Source organism: Tiliqua scincoides, chromosome 5 (genome assembly GCF_035046505.1).
Source record: "Tiliqua scincoides isolate rTilSci1 chromosome 5, rTilSci1.hap2, whole genome shotgun sequence".
Lineage (NCBI taxonomy): Eukaryota > Metazoa > Chordata > Lepidosauria > Squamata > Scincidae > Tiliqua > Tiliqua scincoides.
This window is the reverse complement of record NC_089825.1, coordinates 27,126,044-27,149,405: the sequence shown is the minus strand read 5'-3', so window position 1 is coordinate 27,149,405 and position 23,362 is coordinate 27,126,044. Positions and strand designations below refer to the sequence as shown.

Sequence of the window (23,362 nt, the reverse complement as noted above, 5' to 3'; positions counted from 1 at the left end):
ACAGCTCACGCAAGAGGTCAAACAGTCGCCCTCACGCTGAGAGCAGTTGCATCAGGCCAGAATGGGCTCCAACGAACCTCTGGAGGGCCAGAGGCTCACTTGGGGACTGGGGGCTCCCTGAGGGCTGCACTGAGAGGCCTCGAGGGTTGCAAGTGGCCCCAGGGCTGGGGTTTGGGCACCCCTGCTCTAAGGCTAGCAATGCATTCTCTTTCTTGAATATCTGCAAGCAGAAGTAGCATGATCACCTCCCATAAATATCTGAACCCATGCAAATAATCTGACAGTTCACTAAGGTTTCTGTTCATTTGAACATTTGCAGTCCTTCATGACAGAGCAATGCTTGCAAAGATTTGAACTTTGCAAAGGTTCCAATTCTCATGGAGTTCACTTGAAACATTTGCAAAACTTTGACTTAATTGGAGGCCCAACTCCGGATGTGTGTGCATGCCTAACCAGAAAATGGAGATCTAGCAGGCTCCAGCCAATTTGAGATGTAACAAACTCCAAAACTCTGAACTCAAAGTATCTGACTTTTCATTCAAAGATGGCTTAAAATCAGTTTTCTTTTGTTGTTCAGTTAAAGCACATGTTGAGTTCATGTTTTCAATATTCTGCTGACAGCTCTGAGAGACAGAGGCTTCCTCCCGTCATGAAAAGCGCAGACCATATTCTCTCAAGAACTCCCATATCCAGTTTGCTAACTGCTGTCCTAAAGGCTTCAAACATGAATTTTTGTTTCTGGAACTCACATGAGGGTTCTGCCAATTTTTTGCTTTTGAACATTTGGGTTGGCAGTGTGCACGCAATTAGCCACTGGGAATCACTTTTGTGGTATTAGGCTGAATTCTACCTCTTCCCAATTTGGAGTGCTGCCTATACCATTCCCCTAATTAGAAGCTTGCGTCATTTCATGCCATGGTGGCATTAAGAGACTTTAATAAGAACAGCCTTTTCTAGCTTATTGTGTACTCTGGAGAGTGCACTGATACTCGATTTAATTTGCTTCCGATTTATTATGCATTTCCTCTTAAGGAATTTGCATCATCTGTTTAAAATATTCAGGAGACAAATAATAATAAATGAAGGCCTGGATTGAAGAAGTCTGAAGAATGACAATATTCTAATTCTTTTTATTTTATGAGGCAATCCACGTAAGATGGCTGTTACAGTGCTAGCATAACTTGGGGGGATCCTATGCAGCAATGTCAAAAGCAGAGAAAAGGGGGATAAAAAGGACGTAACTTACCTATAACAACCACCAAGCCACAGACTCTGTCAAAACTCCGTCACCACCCACCAAATACAAAGTTTGCCTATGATGCACCCATTTTAGTCATGCAGGGAAGGCACAAAACAACAAGCGGGAACACTGAAAACATCACAGGATCCATTCCATTTCCATTCCACCCACAACACAGTAATGGGCTTCCAGAAAGAGATCACAGTCTGTGAGATCCCACCACATCACAGGCGTCTAAACCTTGGTCATCTGGAGAGAATTAGCTGCAGCTGCAATCACTGTGAGTCTCCTCAGAGAAAGGATTTAAATCCCTAGACAGACCCAAAACCTGAAACAATTGAATGTAAGAAAAACCCTGCTGGATCAGATCAAAAACCCACCTAGTCCAGCAGCCTGTTTCTTACAGCCACCTCTGAGTATCCCACAAGCAGGAGAGAAAAGCATTCTGCTCTCCCACCATTGCTCCCCTGCAACTGGCATTCAGAGGCATACTGTGGCTGAACCAGGAGATAATGCATAGTCATCATGACTAGTAGCCATTGATACACTTGTCCTCTGTGAATTGGTCCAATCAGCTTTTAAAACTATCTAAGCAAAAGGTTTTCTAGCACATCTTGTGAAAATATTCCACAGTCCAATTATGTGCTGTATGAAGAAATCCATTCTCAATCTTTTTGTCCACTGTAAACCTACTGCCAGTCAGTTTTACTGAATGAGTCCTGGGTCAAGAAGGGAGAAAAATCTCTCTCTCCCCCATACTGTGCATATTTTTAAAAGATGGGCGACTCAATTCTAACCTGCACTGGAACAGGCAGGACGAGTGGCCTGCGCTGTACCCAGTGCAGGTCAGGAGGTTGCTGGAGGGCAACTCGTGTAAGGGGATTTTTTTTCCCCTTACTCCAAGTAATGCCTCAGCACCCCATGGGGTTACTCAGACTGCACCAGTGAAATCACTGGCACAAATTCAAGCAGCCGTGTAAGGGTGATTGGGACAGAGATGGGGGGTTAGAAAACGGTGTGCAGTGCAATGGCCAGAACCACCCCCCCTCCTGGGCCCAATCTGCTTCCCAGTCTGCTTTCCCCCACCCCAAAATGCCCCTCCCCACCCCTAGAATACTGTCCTGCCACCTTCCCAACCCCCTGTGCTGGTCTGCCTGGGCAGGTGCAAACTTACCGGATCCAGGGCTGGATCTGGCACTGGCAAGCCAGTGCACATCTGCACCAGCCTAGCTGGTTCATGAGTAATCACAAAACTTGTAGGCCAGTGCAAGGAGCCTGTTGCAGCCTAATACGAAGTTAAAATTGTGCCCTCAATTATGTCCCCCAATCATCTCTGTTTCAAGCTAAAGAGTCCCAAACATTGTAGCCCTTCCTCGTAACAAAGGTACACTGACACTGTGCTCACTCTGGTCACCCTGTTTTGCACTTTTCCAGATGAATAATCTTTTGGGAGATGTAGACCAGAATTGTATGCTGTATAGTATTTCAAATGTGGCTGCACCATTGATTTGTATAGGGGCATAACCTGTACATCCCAATTCCTAACAGGCCAGGAGAACAGGGAATCAACAGCCAACAGAGTGCAGTGAAGCCCAGCAAAATTATTGCCAGAAACCGCCTGCTCCGGTGAGATAGCTGGTGCTGCTCTAAAAGCCAACACCATAGTTGAAAGGAATCTGCTGTGCAGAGGGCTGGGCTGCTGATCCCTGGTCTGGGCAGAGAGGAGGACAGAAGGAAGAGGATGGAATGGAGAAGTGTGCGAGAGGACAGCTGAAGTGAGAAGAAGGAGTAACGTAACAGGAAAAAGGTAGACCAAGGTAAGGGGACAAGACCAAGGTAAGGACACAGGAGAAAGGCAGACCAAGGTAAGGGGACAAGGCAAGAGAAAATAGTCTGAAGGTGAGAGGAAGTAAAAGGACCAAGATTAAGCAAGAAGAGAAAAGATGAGAAGAAAAGCCAGGGCAGAAGAGAGGGGTAAGGACAGAATGAAGGTGAACTGGGGAGAAAGAAAGGGACATTGGGACAACAGAGGGGGCTGAAGCTCCAACTGCCCTGCAGGCACTGGTCTGGGCTTGAGGATGACCCCCTACTCTGCCATTTGGGACCTCTACTGACCTATAGCGTGGACTGGGCCCATCACCTCCATAGTCCATTTCCTAGTATTGGAGGCAGAGGAGCAGCCAATCCAAGGGACTTGCCACTAGATAATGGACTCCACTGGGAAGACAAAATAGAACGTTGATTCTGTTCATGGAAGCCCTTCCCCCTGCTTTTGTTTTTGCTGAACTTTCAATATTAAGACAATCTAAGCACTTGTTTCCTTGTAAGAAAATGCCTTACAAGCAAATAACTTATTTGCTTGTAAAAAAAAAAAAGCCAACGTAAATCTTGTAAGGGTCAGAGTTGTACTCGCCTATGCCAGTACTCTGAGCTCCTTCTCTTACTGCGGGTCTGGCACAGTACTGAGGAGACCCATTAGGGAAGCAGGGGCTTTCATCAGGGTAAGGGAACAAAAATGCCCTTACTCTGAGGAAACCTCCCAGCACTATCACCATAAGTTGCAGTACATGCTCTATTGGTGTGGCTGCATCAGCACAGGGGAGGGATTAGATAGGATTGGGCTGTAAGGGATAGAATTATATTCTAATTGATACCCTTATCACAGCCACAGACTATGGGGCATGAAATGTGATGTTAACAAATCCCGTTTTCGACATGCTTTCCTCCATTCTGCAAGAAACAACATTTGTTACTCTTAAAAATTGATCAGTGACCTACAGATCAATCCTGTTTGAGCTGAGCACTGGTGCATGCCTATTCTACCAAGCACTTTCTGCCAAGCACTGAAAAGGACTTTCCCGCAACAAACTCAGTAGCATACTGCCAGGACAAGAGCGGGAAGGCCGAAGCTTTCTCGCATGTGTGGGCAGCCTTCCCACTGCCAGCTGGAGTAGGTAAGTTAGCAGAAGAGGCAGGAGGGGGTGGGAGAGGATGGAAGGGGTTGAGAAGGGAATGAAACTGGATGGGGAGAGAAGAGAGGCTTTGGGACAGGATGGATCTGGCAGTGATGGTGCACCCCAGATCCTATCCCCTTTCCTACAGCCTCCCTGCTCCCTTTCTCTCCTCCGACTTGCACTAGCAAAATCACTAGTGTTTGCAGAGTGGGAGGTTTACAGAGGTGTAAAGGGATTTAAATTTCCTTTCTCTGTTGAAGCCTGCTGAAGCCCCCTCCCCCACTGGATACAGTGTGCCCGTTTTTGGCATGGCTGCACCAGCGGGAGCAGGGGAGGAGAACAGGACTGGGCTCTCAGAAGTGTCCCCTTAGACTTGGTCAACTTTATACCGCAATTCAGAGCAACAGTTAAGTAGAGGTTTAAATAGATCTCTTTTAGGATTACTCTGGCACATATTTACAGCTAAGCACATAACTTGGCTGAAAATGAGCGTACATCTGGCAAAGTTTTAGCCCAACTTGTAAAAATTTTAGGGAAAGTTAATATCCAGTCCAACGATATTTCCCATGAGCAATCTTTTCTTATGAAAGGGTTTGGAAAGACCCCTAATCTGAATAATGGTTAGTCACATAATTTTTTAACGGTAAAGTCCCGGAGTTAGATATTGCACAGAATACAGCAAGAATCACTCAGCCGATTGAATAAAGGTGGAGATGCTAGTAAGTCTGCTTTCTAAAGGTCAAGTTACAAGTACGGTATCAGCAATTATATTAAGTGTCATGGTCCTAGGTTCAATGAACATGCAGCATTGTAGATTTTCACTGAACTTGCCAGATCGTTAGGATCTTCATCAGTGGTTTCCAAATTATGAGGTGAGGTGTGTGAATACTAGAGGCAGCACCTTTTCAGTGGTGATGCTGTGGCACTCCCTTCCCAAAAACCATTTGTTGGGTGTCTACTCTTCCGACTTTTAGATGCCAGCATGCTACTTTCCTTGGCTTCAGTGGGGTTTACAGCGCTATCCAAACCTCTTCTTGAACTGGCACAGTTGTCCCTGCACTGACTAAGAGCAACACAAATGTGCAACAAAGCACGTTTGTGACTGCTCAAGAGCTGGCTTGGCCAGTGCGAAGGCCTGCGCCAGCAGTGCGACATCCTATCCCAGTGCTGGCTAATACAAGTAAGGTTGTGCCAGATGATGTGAGGGGTGGGAGGAGGGCGTTTGGGAGGTGGGGAGGGGGCATTTTGGGGTATGGAAAGGTCAGAAGGGGTCAGGACTGACAGAGCAGGCCTCCACCGTATCCTAACTGCCCCCACCCCCAAGCCCTGGGCTTTCCAGATTTGCAGCATGGCTCTTATATTTTATCAATTCAGAGATGTTATAAAATAACCTGTGAACCATGATTTCAAGGTGGAGATAAATATTTTAAATAAACCAAATGCTCAGTTCCTAGAAGAGCTGCCAATAAAACCTTCTATAATCTCTCATACAGTCCATCTGGCCAGCTTTTCATCCTAAACTGCTCTGCTGGTTTGAGCAGAAATGCACACTCAGAAAGAAGTCAGAGATATTTTAAGAACCTGCAACCTTTCACCTGGGAGAGAGTTCCCCAGATACTCCCTCCCCAATAGTATAAGGGCACAAGCCTAAGCAGGTCTACTCAGAAGTAAGTTCTATTTTGTTCAATGAAGCTTACTCTCAGGAAAGTGTGGTTAGGATTGCAGCCTAAGAGAACTACACTGCTATGCTTACAAACCTAGAAGAGAAGACTCAATAATTAAATGGGGGTATACAGAACTGAGCAACAATCAGCTTCTGTCTGGAAGTGCAACTTACGAATGATGCAGCATCTGGGGAAAATAGAAAGGAGAAAGTAGGGGGCAAGAGAGAAAAAGTTGGTCAAAGCCAGTTAGGAAGAAACATTGAGGCTGGCACTCACTACTTCTGTCCTTAGATATTTTCATATTCAAATGCCTTCAACTGCTGGAAAAGAATGACTAAGTTCACCATCATAAATTTGATCCTCCATGTTGCATGGTGGGCAGAAATATTATAGTAATTCTCATCCATACAGAAAGCAAGGTTACTTAGGAATGCATATATATGACACACACTGTGCAGAAAGCAGCTGACAATAAAGCAATTAGCCTTTCTATAGCAATAAAAAAGGTACTGTCCATCAGGGATTACACAGATAAAACTCTATACACGATTGCTATTTGAACCACTGGTTGTAGCACCTGAAAAGATTCTTGATTTTGATGCCAACTTGCCAAGACATACCTTTTAAAAGGCAAATCTGTGTTTCTCTTTAAGATGCAGACATTAGAGGCTCTGTTAAGTGTGTGGACTAAAATTTCTAACTACAAGTCACACAGCATTCTTATCCATAATAAAGACTGCCTTGGAAAATTCCTGTACAAGAAAAATTATGAACTTGCATTATCTATTTGCTTCCATTACTCTTCGGACAGCTGATTCAACTGAATAGCAAACATGATCAAACGGGTGCAAAGGTTAGATCTGTCTGAAATTGTTATCAAAGGGTCAACAGTTTTTTGGAAGTGTGTCCAACCAGAAACCTGTAGTTCAGTTTTTAACCAGAGTTCCAACTTAAAAAAAAGAGTACTGTATAACTTTTATGCTTAATTTTGGAAATAGAAATTGATGATTCAGTAGTTGTATAGTGTGTTGCTTATCAGATAAAATGGCAAAGAATGTTCCATTTAAAAAAAAAACATATAAAGTTACGTAGAAAAGCTGACAGGCAACTTTTGCTTAATGTAACAATAAAGGGCCAAAGGTCTTAAGATATGAGAGGTAGGAATACAATATCTCAGCAGCAGGAATCACAACATGTTCTGTAAGACATCATGTCCACCATCAGTTTCTATGATTTCCTGATTATGTGGGGTTTCTTTCCTACAGCAATGACGTAGTCTTTCTACTAACTTCCCAATCTCTGATAGTAGAGTTTAGTATTAAGAAAGGAATGTACCAAAAGACTCCACTGACAAATTAATAAGCCACACAGTTATGTATGAAGATAAAACCGATGACACCTCCGTAATAAAAATTCAGCACAATTCCATTTATCACGCACCAGCTGCTGCTGTCAGATTATACTGGAAGCATCTCTTTATACTACTATAAATTTCATTGTTCACATTGTTCACAAGCAGATGTTTCCTACTTTTTTGAATCAAAACTGGTGAATCTCTTACATATAAACTACTTTTCATTTAATGCAAACTTGCAATTAGACATTCACCCAGGTGACTCAGTTAAGTAAGAAACAGGATTCCGATTTTTTCCTTCTTACACTATTGATGTACCACAAACAAGCAAAAGTTACTGCAGTTAGATATGATAGCTGAATGATGAATTAGTTACTTCTATAGACTTACCCGAAAGACTGTTTTTAAATTGAAAATAAAAGTGTTTGGATTTTTTGCTGAATATATCGAACACCAGGTTCAAGACTCTGCTGAAAAAATCCATTTTTTGTTTTTGTTTGACACACAAAGAGAACACCCTTTGTCTTAGTTCTTCTCTGGCCTGTGGGGCCTGAGCTTTGACCACTTTGTTCCAAGATCGATGAACCCTGATCTAATGGGCTGATGGACTGAAATTTATTGATGTGAGACTTTTGGAGAGTGATAGTTAGTCTTAGTGTTAGGAGTTAGTTTTCATTATTTTAATTTTGGTGTGTACTGTATGCTGCCTTTAAATTCCTAAATCTATGCTTAGGCAAAGTGCCTGTCTTATGTTATTTCTATTCTTTAATAAATCCTATCTATTTACAGCTGTGTGGATTATTGGAACCATGGAAGGGAGAAACTAGTGGTAAATAGGACAGGCTTCCATCTTGACCTTACGCTAACCTGATGCCCAGTAACTGAGCCTGGCATCCTGTTGCAAACCAAGTGTGGACTCTGGCTGGAAAGCCAAGGCTTTGGAGGGCCAAAGTGACCTGTTGGCTCCTGAGGTTGAGAGAGCAAATTAACAGGGAGCAGAAGCTGGTTGGGTAAGGGTGATTGGGTTATTGCCCTGCTGATTGCCTGACTTGTGAAAAGCTTCTGTCTGCCTGATGGTCACTGCCACCTTCCCCCTTTGAAGCCTCCGAATCCACTTCTCCCCCCCCCCGCCAATGAATATAGCGCCCAATTTTTTGGCGCCGCTGCACTGCCCCTAGGAGAAAGGCTAGGTTTGGGCTCTTAAGCACCTAAAAACAAGGTATTGTGCAATAGAAAACAGATTAAGAAAGAGAATAAGAAACAAAAGACCTGCACACAGGTTTACAGTGTAATCTCTCACTCACATGTACACACACATGCACAGCAGAAACGTGAGGGGTGACTGAAGATAAAAGGAGAAAGAAAGGTAAAAAGAGGAAGACATGACTGCAAAGCACATAATCGTACATAAAGATGTATGAAATTGCTTGTAAATATAGCATTGCAGGAATGAGTATCAGACAACAGCAACACAGAAATATATAAAGGCTAAATACCTTCTGGCAAGCACATATGAATAGCAAAGTTAATTCAGTGACTAAATTGGGAAATGTAAGAAGACTTTAAAGTTTGCCAGTCTAGAGATTTGCTTTGATGCTACTTCTGGTTTCAGTCTCTCTTTTTATCCATTAGTCCCACTAGTCATTTAAAGTTAATCTAAAATGTCCTTACTGCAATAGTCAGCATTTTTGTAAAGAAGTGGTGACTGAGAACTAATTGGATTTGTCAAACTAGCACAGTGAAATGGTTTTCTGAAACAGAGCTGGTGTGAATGGACACTGAAACTCTCATATAAGTTGCATCCTATCAACATGGTGGCATTACTTCCATGTGAATTAATGCTTTTCTACACAGGAACGGACCTGCCCTCAAGGTGCCCCAGGGCAAAGGTCTGCGATGTCGCCCTCTGCACCATGCCCCCCAATGCTTATCGGCGAAACAGGTCCTTGCACAACTCCAGGACCAACCGGTGAAGTGTTCTGAGGTTTCCCCACAGTCTTAAACATTACTTTCATAAACTTGTTTCAGATCGCGTCAGGAGCCTTAGGAAGGTTTCCCGTTTGCCCTGTTTGTTCAGTGCCAGGTCCACCACTGTTTCTACTTGGTTCTATGCCTTCAGCAGCACTGTTTCAGTCGAGCCATCACTTCACAGAGCACCTCTCAGCTGCTAAGCTGCATCTTGGCAGAGGTAGCACTGCTGAAAGAGTGGCTGGTGTGATAATTGGGTTCTCTCAACTTAATAATTAGGCTCCCCCATATCTTGAAAATATGATCAAGATCTGCATATATTCTCTTCAGTCATTTGCAGCTAAGGAGTTAATGAGTTCCTACATGCTTATGAGTTCCTACATGACAACAAAGTGCTTATTTATGGCCATCTTCGGCTTAATGTCATCACTTCCTGATTAATGACGTCACTTCCAGCCCTCAGCAGGTGCCATGCTGCTCTTTCATCCGCTGTATGAAATTAGTTTGACAACCATGCTCATGTTTCACATGTTGAGATCAGGATAGGCACTGCATTGGCAACACACAGCTTCCAGGTCTTGAGCATGCCAGGAGTATACCAGAAAAATTTTTCCGTCTCCTTGCAGAAACTCAAGTTGCGAGATAAGGTATAAAATACCTGCATATTTCATTACAATTTATGCTTTGATGAAAATTAAGATTAATCAAGCGTTGATGCTGCAATTCAAATTACTGTGCCTTATTCTCAGATAATAAATCATCTATTTTTCAAGCATTGCCCTTGCTTACAATTATAAGTTTAGAATAGTGCCACCAGACCCAAGAAAAGTGACACAGACAGACAGACAGACAGACAGACAGACAGACAGAGAGCTGAAGTTTGATGTTACTGAACTCAACAGCAGTATGAATTTTTGCAATGCCTCCTATGAAAGTCTGATTAGCAACTCTAAATCCCACAGCACCCACATGAACCAAAGTAGAGTAGATATGTATTAATCCAACACACTTTTAAAAGACAATATTCAAAAGAAACAGATAAGCCACACTGAAAATGAAACCACATATTTTGCAGTTATCTGTACTAATAAACAAAAACACCACTCTTCACTCCTCTGCCCAGTAAGAAAGATGTTAAAAAGCCAAGAGCAACACATCCTTCCCTTGCATTTTTAAGGGAGAAGTTCCATTCCCATATCACCCTATTACATGTTTCAGCCTATGCAAAGGAAGGCAAAAATATGCTGCACAACATTGGTTAACAGCAATTAACAGATTGGTGTTAATCTGTTTTTCCCAGAATCAAGACAGTGGAAGTACAAAAGTGGCTTAATTATCCTGTGCGTTGTAAAAGTGAACTGACTTTAAAAGGGCAGGAGAACAATTGTGATCATTGCAAAATATGAAAAGGGGGAAGATCCACCCTGGGAACATCTTGGAACAGAATCATAAGAGGGGGAGGGGCTGCAGCTCAGTGGTATAGCAGATGTTTTGCATGCACAAGGTCTCAAGTTCAATCCCTAGCATCTTTGGGGCAAGGCTGGAAAAGAATCCTGACTAAAATTCTAGAAAACTGCTGCCAGTCTGAGTGGTCACATCTGAGCTGGATGGACCAAGGCCTGACTCAGAAATCACAGCCACCACTCTGCCTGTGCTGCCATGTCAAATGGAAATGACGGAGAGAATCCTGTCCCTGAATTTAGCTGTCCACTGTGCAAAAATGTCACGCACAGGACCTAACTGTTGCAAGTGTTCTAAAAGTGGCAGTGGCAGTGGTGAGAGGAACCAAGAGACAGTGGGTGGGTCAATGATAAGACCACAAGCAGGGAACCCATGCCTGACACCTTTGTAGATCTGCCCAAAGATGCTATGGACTGAACCTAAGACCTTCATCATGCAATCATCAGTTGTAAGCCTGGTCAAAGGCTTTCTGAATTATCTTTTAAGTGTCAGAACTGGGCTTTTCAGGGCTACTGCCTCTTTACACATCATGAAGCTATAATTCCACAACACACACAAAAGGCAGAGATGCAGACCTACATGCCTACCACTCTGCCACATCAATCAGATTACCCTGTGCTGCAAACATTAAACCCTATCAAATCAACTTAATTCAGGTTTCTTTTACTTTGTGCCAAGTTGTCCTGGGCATTTCTGCATCATATTATAGTCAACTGCATTACGTATGTATGTATGTATGTATGTATGTATGTATGTATGTATGCTTGGCATTGAGGCACTTTTTTTGCTTTACTAAAAGTTATGGGGGTGGGGGAAGCTGCATTCAAAAATGACTCCCTCACAATTAAGCAGCAGCTCAATATAATCTGAAAATATCTTCAAAGTGTTTGCCTTGTACATTCTGCTAGGATCCCGGTGGTGACATATCATCCCTCACTGATCTATGATGTGACCCAAGGTGAAGGATAATGACTGAATTCCAATTTCCATGTAATTTCAATGTGCATCACAAAGCTAACATTTAAATTACTCAAAACTAAGCTATCCAGAAGTGAACTGCAGAAGAAAAGAAGGTAAGCAACATGTTATTGCTAAACTTTTGTTCCATTTTATTCTGTAATTTAATAAAGGAAAGCACATTTCTTATACATAAATACCCAAATGCTCACATGTGAGCACTCAAGACTAAACATGAACAAGGCAGCAAACCCCTCTCTACTTTTCAGGGATGCTGCATCTCCACAGCTCTGGCTACAATTCAAAGCATACTTCCTAGAGCAAAGATTCCATTGCAGGACTTATTTCCAGACAAATAGATTTGGGATTGGGCTGACTCTCTCTAAAAGGATTTTCAGATGTTCCAAATCTTCCCACATTGCATAAGTAAGATCTTTCTCTACCCACCATTTCCTTACTGTAGTTCACACTGTGGTTTAAAACAGCTGTGCTCCATAGCAGAATGCTTGAAAGGTTGAATGAGTTGTTTGTGTCACCCAGTTTAAGTCATTTTATTAGACTGAAACAATAAATGAAAGCTGGGATGTTGCAACTTAAAGGTTTGTCACAAAAAAAACCCTGATGTAAACTAAATCAGTGGTCCAGAGCACTCACCAGCTCCAAAATAAGTACAGACATTTTACACTCTATGAGGAATAGGAAATGGATGAGAAGTTCACTTAGGTATAGATAAATATGAGTTTCCACCTCACTGGGAAAAACTACAAAGCCCATCAAAATCTTAGGTTAGTCTTTTACTTGGTGCTATGTCCCAATTGTACCACCATAGACTTCTTCGGGAAATCACACTGATGGCTTCTAGCTGTAAAGTGAAATCACAGTGCTGGTCAAAAAGGTTGTGTAGTCAGAGTGATTCTTCCAAAGACTTTTCTCAGAGAGAAAATAAATAAATGCTGTGGAAGAAGTTCCTAGACTTCAAAAGAAGTTCAGACTTCAAAACCTCTATGTGGGGTAGCCACATTGATCCACAGGCAACTGATCCACAGGCAACTGTTTTGCGTCTGAAGAGAGAAGCACCTTGGAAGTAAGAGTTGAATAAGATCCTCCCAAAGTCATACGTGACATCATCAAGCTGAAAACAGACCATCAGAAAATTGACAGATGGCCTTGGTTTCATATGGCTTTTGCCATTCCTTCCATTGCAGTTCAACAGAGGTTGGAAATGGGATGGAAGCAGCAGTGCCGCACCCACAGAACTGAAAGGCGTGATGCCTGGGGCTTCTGCCCCCGCAGACCTCCCCAGGACCGCCACTGGAAGCAGTAGAAATATTTACCAAAGGAAAAGCATGAGGAAATCTAGCAGATTTGGATGATTCACATGGTCATCCGCTGAAAATCTCTTTGGCTTTTTTGACCAAAAACTTCAGGGAGCACACCTTAGGAAGAAGTGTGCTTGAGGGTGGCTTATCCTTTGCCCTATCATCCCCAGATTGTTCTCCTTCTTTAGAATCCCCCCAGGCTTCAAGCCTATGGAGTGAAGGCAGAGGTTCCTGCTCCATTTTAGAATACGTCTGCCTATCCAGCCACAGAAGAAGAGCCTTTCCCCAAAAGTAGCTGCTCTTCTGTCTTTAAGAGGAGGAAGGAATTTGATAACACAGTGCTCACAATCTTACCCTTAACTCTCTAACAGCCCAAACCTAGCCTGCACTGGAACAGGCAGGCCGAGTGGCCTGCACTATATCCAGCACAGGTTAGGAGGTGGCTGGAGGGCAACTCGGGGTAAAGGGATATTTTTTCCCTTACCCCATGTCAAGCCCTGATTACCCCTATAAGGCTACTCCTATGTGGCTACTCAGATCTCCACCAATGAATTTGCTGGCACAAATCCAAGCAGCCCATGCAGGGCCCGGGAGCAGGGGTTAAGAAATGGGGCAGGTTGCTGCCCTCCTCCCCTCCTGGACCCGATTCCTCACCACCACCCTCACCTCCCCTCCTGGACCCAATCCGCCTCCCACTCTGCCTTCAACCTGCCCCAAAACTCCCTGCCTCCAAAATGCCCTCCTGCCACTTTTTCCAAAACCAGATTGGACCAGATTGTCCGGTTGACGCAAACTTACCTCATCCAGGCGTATATCTGGCATCTGGAAGCTGATGTGGGAGCCTGCTCTAGAGTACAGGTGTGCGCCACTTAACAACGGGGATACGTTCTCCAATCCCAGTTGTTATGCAATTAGGTCATTAAGTGAACATTCAGACCAATCTATTGCCTTTCTTGTGCAAACAGACACTCTTTGCCAGACACAAGCTGGCTGCACAGGCTACTGGAGATAGATTGCCTCTTCTTTGCATTAAGAGCCTCTCTGTTGTGTAAACAGATACTCTGCTGCAGGTTATCGGATATGCAATTGGCTCATTAAGGGCATGTTTATTGTACTTTGACCACTGTCATATATGCAGTCCATCATTAAGCGAACCGTTATTAAGCAGCGGACACCTGTAGTTGCAAACGTGCTTTACGGCACGCTTGCGACACTCCTGGTTCAGTGTAGGGGGCCTGTGCCAGCCTAGCGCAACCTTTGGATTGAGCTCTAAATCTGTTCCCATGTACTGTATGTACATCCCACACAATGACTCAATGTAATGCTGCTAGACCTGCTTTGTGAAACTGACATAGCCTGTAACTGTACAGTCATTCTACAGTCCAGATTAACTGATGATAAATGGCTATACTGCTCATATATGGCTTATATAGTACCTGGTATTCTCAACATGGTTTTTGCTACAGCAATTCTTATATTCAGTCATTTCATTAGAATGCTTAAGAGCAGCATGAAGAATTTTAACTGAACAAGTAAGGAAAGTCTCAGTAACACAGAACAAATTTTTTATGATGAAAACAAAAAAATTTAATATAAAACCTGCAGGAATTGTATTCCTAGTGAACACTTCCCCTCCTCACCACCCAAACTGAATTTTTTCAAATTAAAGTTAATTTAGAAATAGTTATTGGGCAATCTCTGAATCATACACCTTTAAAAGTCTTTTTTTTAAAAACCTTTAAAAGCCAGACCATTTCTTTAAATTAAATGCAAAGACCAACGTGCATCCCTTCCCTTACCGGTTGGTTTGTCCACTCCAAGGAATCCAGCTTTCCCCAGGATTTTAAAAACTTGGTGTGCTGGAAACTGACCCTCTTCTTCCCATTTGTTGACAAATGGATTAATTTCTTTATCTATAATCTGCATGTGAAAAATGAAAAAACAACATTCTGAATGTTAAAAAGGTTAAATAACAAAAACATAGCTACCCAAATCTAAAATGGATGTTGTGTCATTCATTTAAACCAGTATATTAGGAGTTGCCCAACCTACTGTAATAGACCTAAATTAGTTTAAAATCAAGTGCTGAAAAGGGACCATGGATTAGGCTTCTCATATTACACCATTTCTGCCCAACATTGCATATACGCAACAGGGATCAAATGTGTACACCTGTGGGCTGGGCAGAAATGGATTACCAAAAGAGTGTTGCAATACCAAAGACCAGCTGATGTTCTCTTTTTATTTTATCTCAGATCTTCTCTTTCTTTGTAGCATAAATATCAATGCCTCATTTACGTTAAGTCAAACTAACAGACATCCTATGGGACTTGGCAAATAGCAACTCCCATATATGAAAATTTACAGTCCATTCTTTCCAAACCCTACAAAAGCTCAAGACTGTTCAAGACAAGAGTTTAGAAAACTAACGAATAAGTATAATACACTTGTTTGTTTTAAATGTAAACAAAGAGCAGCCAAATTTTAAAAAAAAAATCATTTTCAACACCCACACCAACAGATACAACCACACAACTAACTAAGGGCCAAATCCTATCCAATTTTCCAGTGCCGGTACAGCTGGGGCACGCACTGCAACCTGTGGGGGGAGGCAGAGAGCTCCTCAAGGTATGGGAACATTTGTTCCCTTAGCTCGGGCTGCATTACGGCTGCACCCACCAGTGCTGAAAGGTTGGATATAATTGGACCCTTAGGCTGCAATCCTATACACACTTTCCTGGGAGTAAGCACCACTGAATTCAATGGAGTTTATTTCTGGGTAGACATGCCTAGTATTGGGCTCTAACTGTGCTAAAGTAATGGATGTCTAATTGTTAGATGCTGAGCAGGCTGGGCTACAAGAGGAGGACCCCCAGGGCTGGAAGTTCTGTCTCTTGGGGGTCAGCAGAGAAAAGGTTATTTCATGTGTCACCACCAACCACACCTTCCAAAGTGGAAATATGCACAACAGGTCCTCCCCAGGTAATCTTAATGAACAGACGAATTCATCTGAGGGAAGGTAATCCCTTCCACTTCAGGCCCTCTTCTGAGGGACCTAGGCTCCCCAAAACTCAAGCCAAACCTTTTCCCTCTCTAGGCTTCCTGAAGCTGCTTGGAGTGATTGGCAGGTCAGAGATCTTGGACAGATGTAAGAGCACAAATGTGATCAACAAAGTTCTTTCTCTCAAAATTTCCCCATCATCACATCTATCTATTTTTCTGATGTGGAAAAAATAGTCCGGAAACAAAAATAAACAGAGAGAATGAAGTAGGAGGATCTGAGAAGAAGCGTTTCTTGATTGCTCCATATTTGAAAAAGCACTATTTTTCAAAAACATATAATAATTCTTAAAGTTGCACATTAGATTTAAGGTTACATATTTAAATCATATATATCAGCATTTCTCAAACTATAAAGCGGGCGCAAAGCACCTCCTGCAAAACAGAAGAATCCCATCACTGCCTCCCTCCCCTTCTCCCACCCCTTAAAGGGACGGGGAAGCATACACACACTGGTGGGTTGCGGCCCACCAGTTTGAGAACCACTTGTATATATGAATTTGCAGGAAATGAACCGAGCACTTTTGGGCTAAATGCCCAACTGGTGCTGCCTATTCACACAAGGAAGAGTGTGATCACACCCATCTCCTTCCCAACCATCCCAGCAGTGCATCTTCACAAGGGTGGGGAACCACCCCACCACGTCTATTAAATACTATTTTAAAGAGGTATTTTAAAGAGGTATTTTAAAGAGGTATTTTAAAGAGGTATTTAAGTCTTGTGGTGGAAGAGTAGTTCTTCCCATGCATTTATGGCACATCAAGAGGGGGCAAGATATGCACATTCATGCCCTGCATTGTATGGTGGGTTGGATCAGTGGACAGTACCTTCACAAGCAACCCATGATAAATTAAATGCATAAAGTGCTTTGCCAGCATTCAAATATCTTTAAGCATCAAAATTCAAGCTGAGTCTAAGAAACAACTTTGTATACTTGCAGTACAATCCAATGCATGTCCGATCAGAAATAAAACTAAGAGCCCAATCCTATCCAACTTTCCAGAGCTAATACAGTCTTGCCAAAGGGGTGTATGCTGCATCCTGCAGTGGGGGACAAGTCGTGGAGGCCTCCTCAAGGTAAGGGAATGTTTGTTCTCTTACCTTGTGGCTACAATGCGCCTGCATCAGCGCTGGAACGTTGGATAGGATTGGGCCCTATGTGTGTTCATTGGGGTTTACTCCCAGGATAGGATTGCAGCCGTAAGTTTGAACAATGGTTTCAGCTAACCAGCATCCTTAATATATTAACTTGAAGACGCAGTGGAGAAGTGCTCAACTTTTGAACTAACACAGTCTAGTTTTAAGGGAACAGCCATGTGACCTTCCCCAAATATGACTTTGACCGTAGAGAGGGTTTTTGGTTTCTTCACAACAGTGGCGTTTGGGACAGCAGCTAGAATAATCACTCTTTAGCAAACAGTATCTCCAACAAGGTCACAACACAGATACGGATAACTTCTGTTTGCATGGCTGAAACTCCAACATGCAACATCCTAGAAGCCTTTTCTAAAAAAAACAAGATACAGATTTTTGGTTTAAGTCAGACTCCTACAGAATACTTGTATGCTTTCTCTCTTTCTGTTCCCTCCAAGGGACCTCCAATTTGCCTCAAAATCTCACATATAAACAAATTAAGGTTGCACTCCTGGTAAGCCCATTGAACAAACAGGACTTCTGAGTGAACCTGGTTAGGATTGTGTCCTAAAGCAGGTGAACACCACATGACAAGTAGCCACAGAACAGCCAACCAAGAAAAGGGGCTAAAAGAAGCTCAAAATACATAAGAGACACAGCAGATGATATCTTGGAAATGGCCAAACAGAACAAGAAGATTTTCACTGCCCACTTAAAAACTGGTAATATAGGAGTAAGTTGGACCTCTCCCGGGAGGAAATTCCAAAGCCTGAGTGTAGCTACCAAAAGAGGTCCTCCCTGCATCTCACCTACCACTTAGCAGCAGTACTAAGAGGGGAGAAATTATGTCTGAGAACACAGTATGGGGAACACTTTATGCCTTTCCTCACTGCCACAGTCCCAATGAAAATCACAGCTCCAGTTTCTCTTTGCCTTGGGAGAGAAGCTACACCAATGGCAGCTCCCCTTTTAGGGAAAGCAACAGCATTCCAGGGTAGGGCGGAGACTGAGACTTAGTACAGGAGGATGCCACAACCCTAATCCTGGGTGGGCCAAACTAGGGCTGCTTTTTAAAACACACACACACACACAAGGGCAAGTTACATAGTTTGCAAGGTATATTAAGCATGGAGCACATGAAAGAGCAGCCTAGTGTGTTCTTTAGTCTCTAGGGATGCTCCATGCACAAGTCTGACCAGCAATTCAAACAGCAGTCAAACTAAAATTGCAAGATGGCCGTATATACCAATTGCCCTCCATTTCTCTAAAAGTTACTTAATGGGGCTTAATTAAACCCTCCTTATAATGTGAAACAAGCACACAGTAATCATCTACAAGACTCTAAAATGCATGTTCTGAAGTATCCTGAAGAGGTCAGTCATTAATGAAGGGTCAGGTTTTAGGTTGCCACTGAAATTAAATTGCAACCACAGCAACATTTCACGTACTCCAAGTAGCGCCTCTTATCCGTAATTAGATCCCCTGTACAGTGAGTTGTATTTATGCCTGGAATCCAAACCTTAAACTGACTTTAAGCAGTGACCTGGCATATAAAATATTGATTGCAGGAGTAGTCTAGCACTTTTGGGGAAAACTAATTAAAGAATCCCTCAAACACTCTTCAGAGATCAAAACTCCACTTGGGTACTTGCATGATAACAGGAAATGGGACTGACAAGATAAGAGACCTGGTACTAGTAAGATGTTAAATTGCATTTAGGGACTAAATAAATACAACATATCTGAGCTATGATTAACAGCATCCTCCTATGTGTCCAACATCAGCAGAATAAAAAAAAATAGGGAAGATCATTTCAGATAGCCGCCTGACAAAATAATTAAGTCTGAGCTTTAATTAATGAGAGGAAAGATAGTGAAACCAGAGGAAAGAATGCAAACGGAACTGGTGTAGTCACAGTTCTGTGACAACAGAACAACTGTAACAACAGATATTATAAACTGCATACTGCACAGTTAGCATTCACTTTCAGAACAACTCAAGGCAAAATCTGGAGGCAAAAACAAAACAAAATCCCTATAACTTCCCTATTTGATCCAGCTATGGTTAATTCCACTATTAGGTGAGGTAGCAGTCATGAGGCCCCGACTTGCCTCCTGGTAGTTAGAAGTTAAGTGGATGATGACAAGGAAAGGATTATTATCCACAAGCCTGAGGAGAGGGAGATGGGGGGGGAGCAAAATCCAGTGACGTTGCAGGTAAATTGAGTACCCACAGTGGGTGTCACCCCCTCCCCAGCATAGCATCTCCCCACACTAGCAACAAGTGGGGGAGCTGGTGTCTATGGCGCCTGATGTTGTTGCGTCATCACCAACTGCTTCTGGAGTGCCCCGATTTTGAGCCAGTTGGAGGCAGGGACAGGCAAGAGGGCCCTCCAACTTCAAAACTCTGTTCATTGCCAACAATGCAGCAAGGGCTGAAGACACAGGAGGTGATGGTGCTGTCCCCAGGCTGTGTTGTCCCAGGATGCTGGCCCCAGGCACCCCAGGATGGTGCTGTCCGCCCCCCCCCCCAGAACGCTGTACCTGGGGCACACTGCCCTGGCCACCCCAGCCTCACAACACCTCTGGCAAAATCCCTGGGGCCAGGACTTCCAGGGGGCCCAAATCACAATAAAACAAAGTACCTGTACTATATACAGTACAAAACAAATTTATTACAAACTACATTTGGTTTAATCTACTTTCATTGCACTTCTATAATCCCAATGTATTTAGGAAGGACGGCCAATTATGTGTCTTGCCCCCAGGCCCAGTGCCAGTATCCACATCAAGCTAGAGCAGTGCAGAGAATGTGATTACCTTGGGGTATAATTCCCTAACTTCAGAGGACTCTCTTATATGATTTTTCTTAACCTTTGAATCTCCTCTCAGACTTACTCAGCTGGAATCAATGGCCCAGAAAGATGGCTAAAACCATCCTTATATGGACAGATTCTGCATTTGAGGAAGACATGGTACAGATAGCCTCTCTCTCTCTCTCTCTCATGGACAGGGCAATGCAGACTTTCATTAGCAATACCATTGGTGCAGATCCAAGTTGATCCATAGCAGCTGCTGGGGCCTACACCAGGGCAGGGAGACAAACGTCTCTTTACACTGAGGAGAACTTCAGCAGCCAAAACTCCCCCTTGGGATGCAGCGGAGGCTGCTCCAGTGATGCTGCATCACTGTGCAGGGGTTTCAGTAGAATTGGGCTGTACACGGGCTTGTATATGCCCTCTCCTTCTCAAAAGTTTCACATCATCAGGGTACCTGTAGATCTCTAGTTAAATTGTGAACAGGCCAGAGTACCAAAACAGAATTCCATCAAGTTGGTATGCAATGCAGTAAATAAAAGCAGATTTCCCTCTCTACTTCTCACATATGAGAGAGAAAGATGGGGGAATGTGAAAGTCCATGGCTCCCTTCGACCATTCACACAGCACTACACATAGCATTTCATCTGAACCAAGCTTGTGGCCAGTAGTGGACCTCCCCAGGCCTGCGCCCCAGGGCAAAGATCCACGATGGTGCCCCTCCTACAGAGCGTCACCCCCTGTGTGAAAATCCGTCCCCTCCACTCACCTGGAGCTCATGGAGCTTCACGCAACTCCAGGACGTGTTGGGGAAGCCTCTCTGAGGTTCCCCAATACTTTAAACTATGCTTCTGAAAAACCAGAAGCACAGTTTCCAACTACATCAGAGAGAACCTCATAGAGGCTTCCGTGGGGTCCTAAAGGTGCACGAAGCTCCAAGCCCAGGGCATATGCCCCACAGAACGAATGGGAGGTTTGCCACTGCTTGTGACTCCCATTTAGTAACACCACATTGACTCACTCATGCCCCCCCTTTTATTTTAGGATGAATAATTGCTGCTCCTTATGTTTTCGAGGAAGAATCACATGGACCTGAAAATATACAGGGAACAATCCAGATAGAATTGCAACATACTGTCTTCTTTGGTGAAGACAGAACACAAGAACAAGGACAATGATTTTGCCCCATAACTGCAATGAACTGTCCCTGCCCTTCATACTGCCTAAGGGAGGGATCCAAGAATTCAGCCAAAATAACTATTTTTCTAGGCAACACAGGGTTTAAAGTAGAAAAGGGTTACTTGAAGTTCAAGCATATTTTCTGTGACCTAGAGCTGGCACAAATTTAAAAACAAAACTACACAATCAGTAACCAGCTCCTGGTATGCTTTCAAAGCTAGAAAACAGGCAGAAAAAGGCAAGCAAGATGACTGAGGGATTAGAGCACCTTCCCTATAAGGAAAAGCTGAAGTACCTGGGGCTTCTTAGTTTAGAAACAAAGACAACCCAGATGAGGGGGATTGATGATAGAGGCTTATGAAATTATGTATTGTGTGAAGCCTAGAGAGTGGGGGGAGGGAGTTATTCTTTTTCTCTCATAGTACTAGTACAGGTTCAACCTTATTATACATGGATTTTTTATACATGGATTTGACTCAACACAAATGGCCACTGCAAATGAGAAGGAATGTGCTGATCCCTGGAGAAGGGGAAAAATGCACTCCTTCAAAATGCTTTTCTCACTGTTGTAGAGATTTTTATCTCAACAGGATGAGAAGGGCCCTTTAAATTAAAGGAAAACAGTCCTTTACAGTAGTTAGAGAGAGGGCAGCCAGCTGACAATCCATCAGTCATGCTCTCTGGAAGTGACCCCCCTCCCTCCCCCCTGAACACTGAAAGAAAGATAATCCTTTCTAAGGCCTGGAGAGAGACTCTTGTTAATGACTCTATCTTAACATCACAAAGGTCAGCAAGGCAGTTTTTAAATCACCTGAGCAAAGGGACTTTGTTTTTTAAATTGATTTGCTATGAACAGAACCCATGCAAATAATGAGGCTCAACCTGTACTAGATTTTGGAGTCATTGTTTTGCTTTCTGAAAAGTTTATACAAGGTTGCAGAGTTTGTAGTTTCTGTCAAACACACCATATTTGTTGTTGGTTACAATTAATGATTACTTTAGTAGAAGTTTCTGTTTGTTAAAGATATCATTCTTTAGCTTTTCTTACAGAAGCCACTGCTGTGAAGAAAACACAATGCTGCCCCTAAGCCATGTCAAGGCTACATTTGGAAAAGACAACCTTAAACAGGCCTATTTCTTTAAAGCTAGATATTCAGCTAGTTAAAGCAACAGGCATCAGAAATGCACCATAAAGCACTTCATAAGGAGTAAGGAGTAAGGAGTAAGGAGCCCTGTTGAGAAGGCCTGTGCCATCCCACTAGCATCAGATCCTGAGGAATAGCCACTAGTGCAGGACTGCAGGTAGATTCCATGCCAAATGACACAGGGACCAGGCCAAGTAGGGAAGAGTGGAACAGAGGCAGATCAGGACTGGGAGGGGGTAGGGTCAGAGGCCTCCACCATACCCTACCCCTTTCCTGGGCCTGGAAGCTCTACATGGGGCTTCTTGGACTTGTGCAAGCAATTTTACCAGTGCAGATCCAAAAAGCCCCATTGGGCAGGCTGGGGCTTGACACAGGGAACGGGGCTGATCCAGAGAGTTTGTACTGCTAATCAATCATAGGCTTCTCCACTCCACACCAAGTTTCTGCACTTGAAAAAGGCTCAGAGGCTTGAGCACATACAATCTGTATGATCTCACATGGCTTGATCTCAGAGCTCCTTCTCATTCAAGTCATGTTTGTCCTGTCATCCACAACTAGTCATGGCACATAGCAAACTACTTTGGGTAGTTCCAAACTGTGAAATGACAGAGCACACAGCACTCCTGATGAAAGACATAAAGAATCAGATATTCTGCTGGGTACATCCACAAGTATGTCTTAAAAAGCCCTTTGGATCGTGGCCAAACTGCATCAGAGCTTCCAAGAAGCTAGACAACACAACTCACAGACAGCAGCAATGTACATTCTGCTATGAACTGGTGTTCCCTGGCAAGACCCCTGTACAGAATAATGAGTGCAGCAGAAAGTCCATCATCAGCAAAAATCCTACACCTATAACTCTTTGTTTCCCCCATTCCCCTTTTTCTTTTTACCCAAAGCAATTCTGCTGTTTAGGAAGAAAGCAAGATTTGTGGTTGTCCCCTTACAATACTAGAAATACTAGAGTGCAAAATCCAAGCCTACAGGAACACAGCACTGAGTTGAATATTGTGTTTTAATCTTTTGAAAGAACTGCTTAACAAACACCACCACAACCGGAGAAAGAAATACCCAGTCAATACTGTACAATTAAATATTATAATGTGCTTCT

The 23,362-nt window shown here is 43.3% G+C and overlaps 1 protein-coding gene across 1 annotated transcript in view; it reads right to left on the bottom strand.

The window, feature by feature from the left end:
• Positions 1-23,362, bottom strand: part of LOC136651472 (probable acyl-CoA dehydrogenase 6) — an 83,891-nt gene that overhangs the window by 56,061 nt on the left and 4,468 nt on the right. The window contains exon 2 of the mRNA XM_066627891.1: positions 14,717-14,837. Coding sequence (XP_066483988.1) covers positions 14,717-14,837 — 121 coding nt within the window. The remainder of the gene's footprint in view (positions 1-14,716; positions 14,838-23,362) is intronic.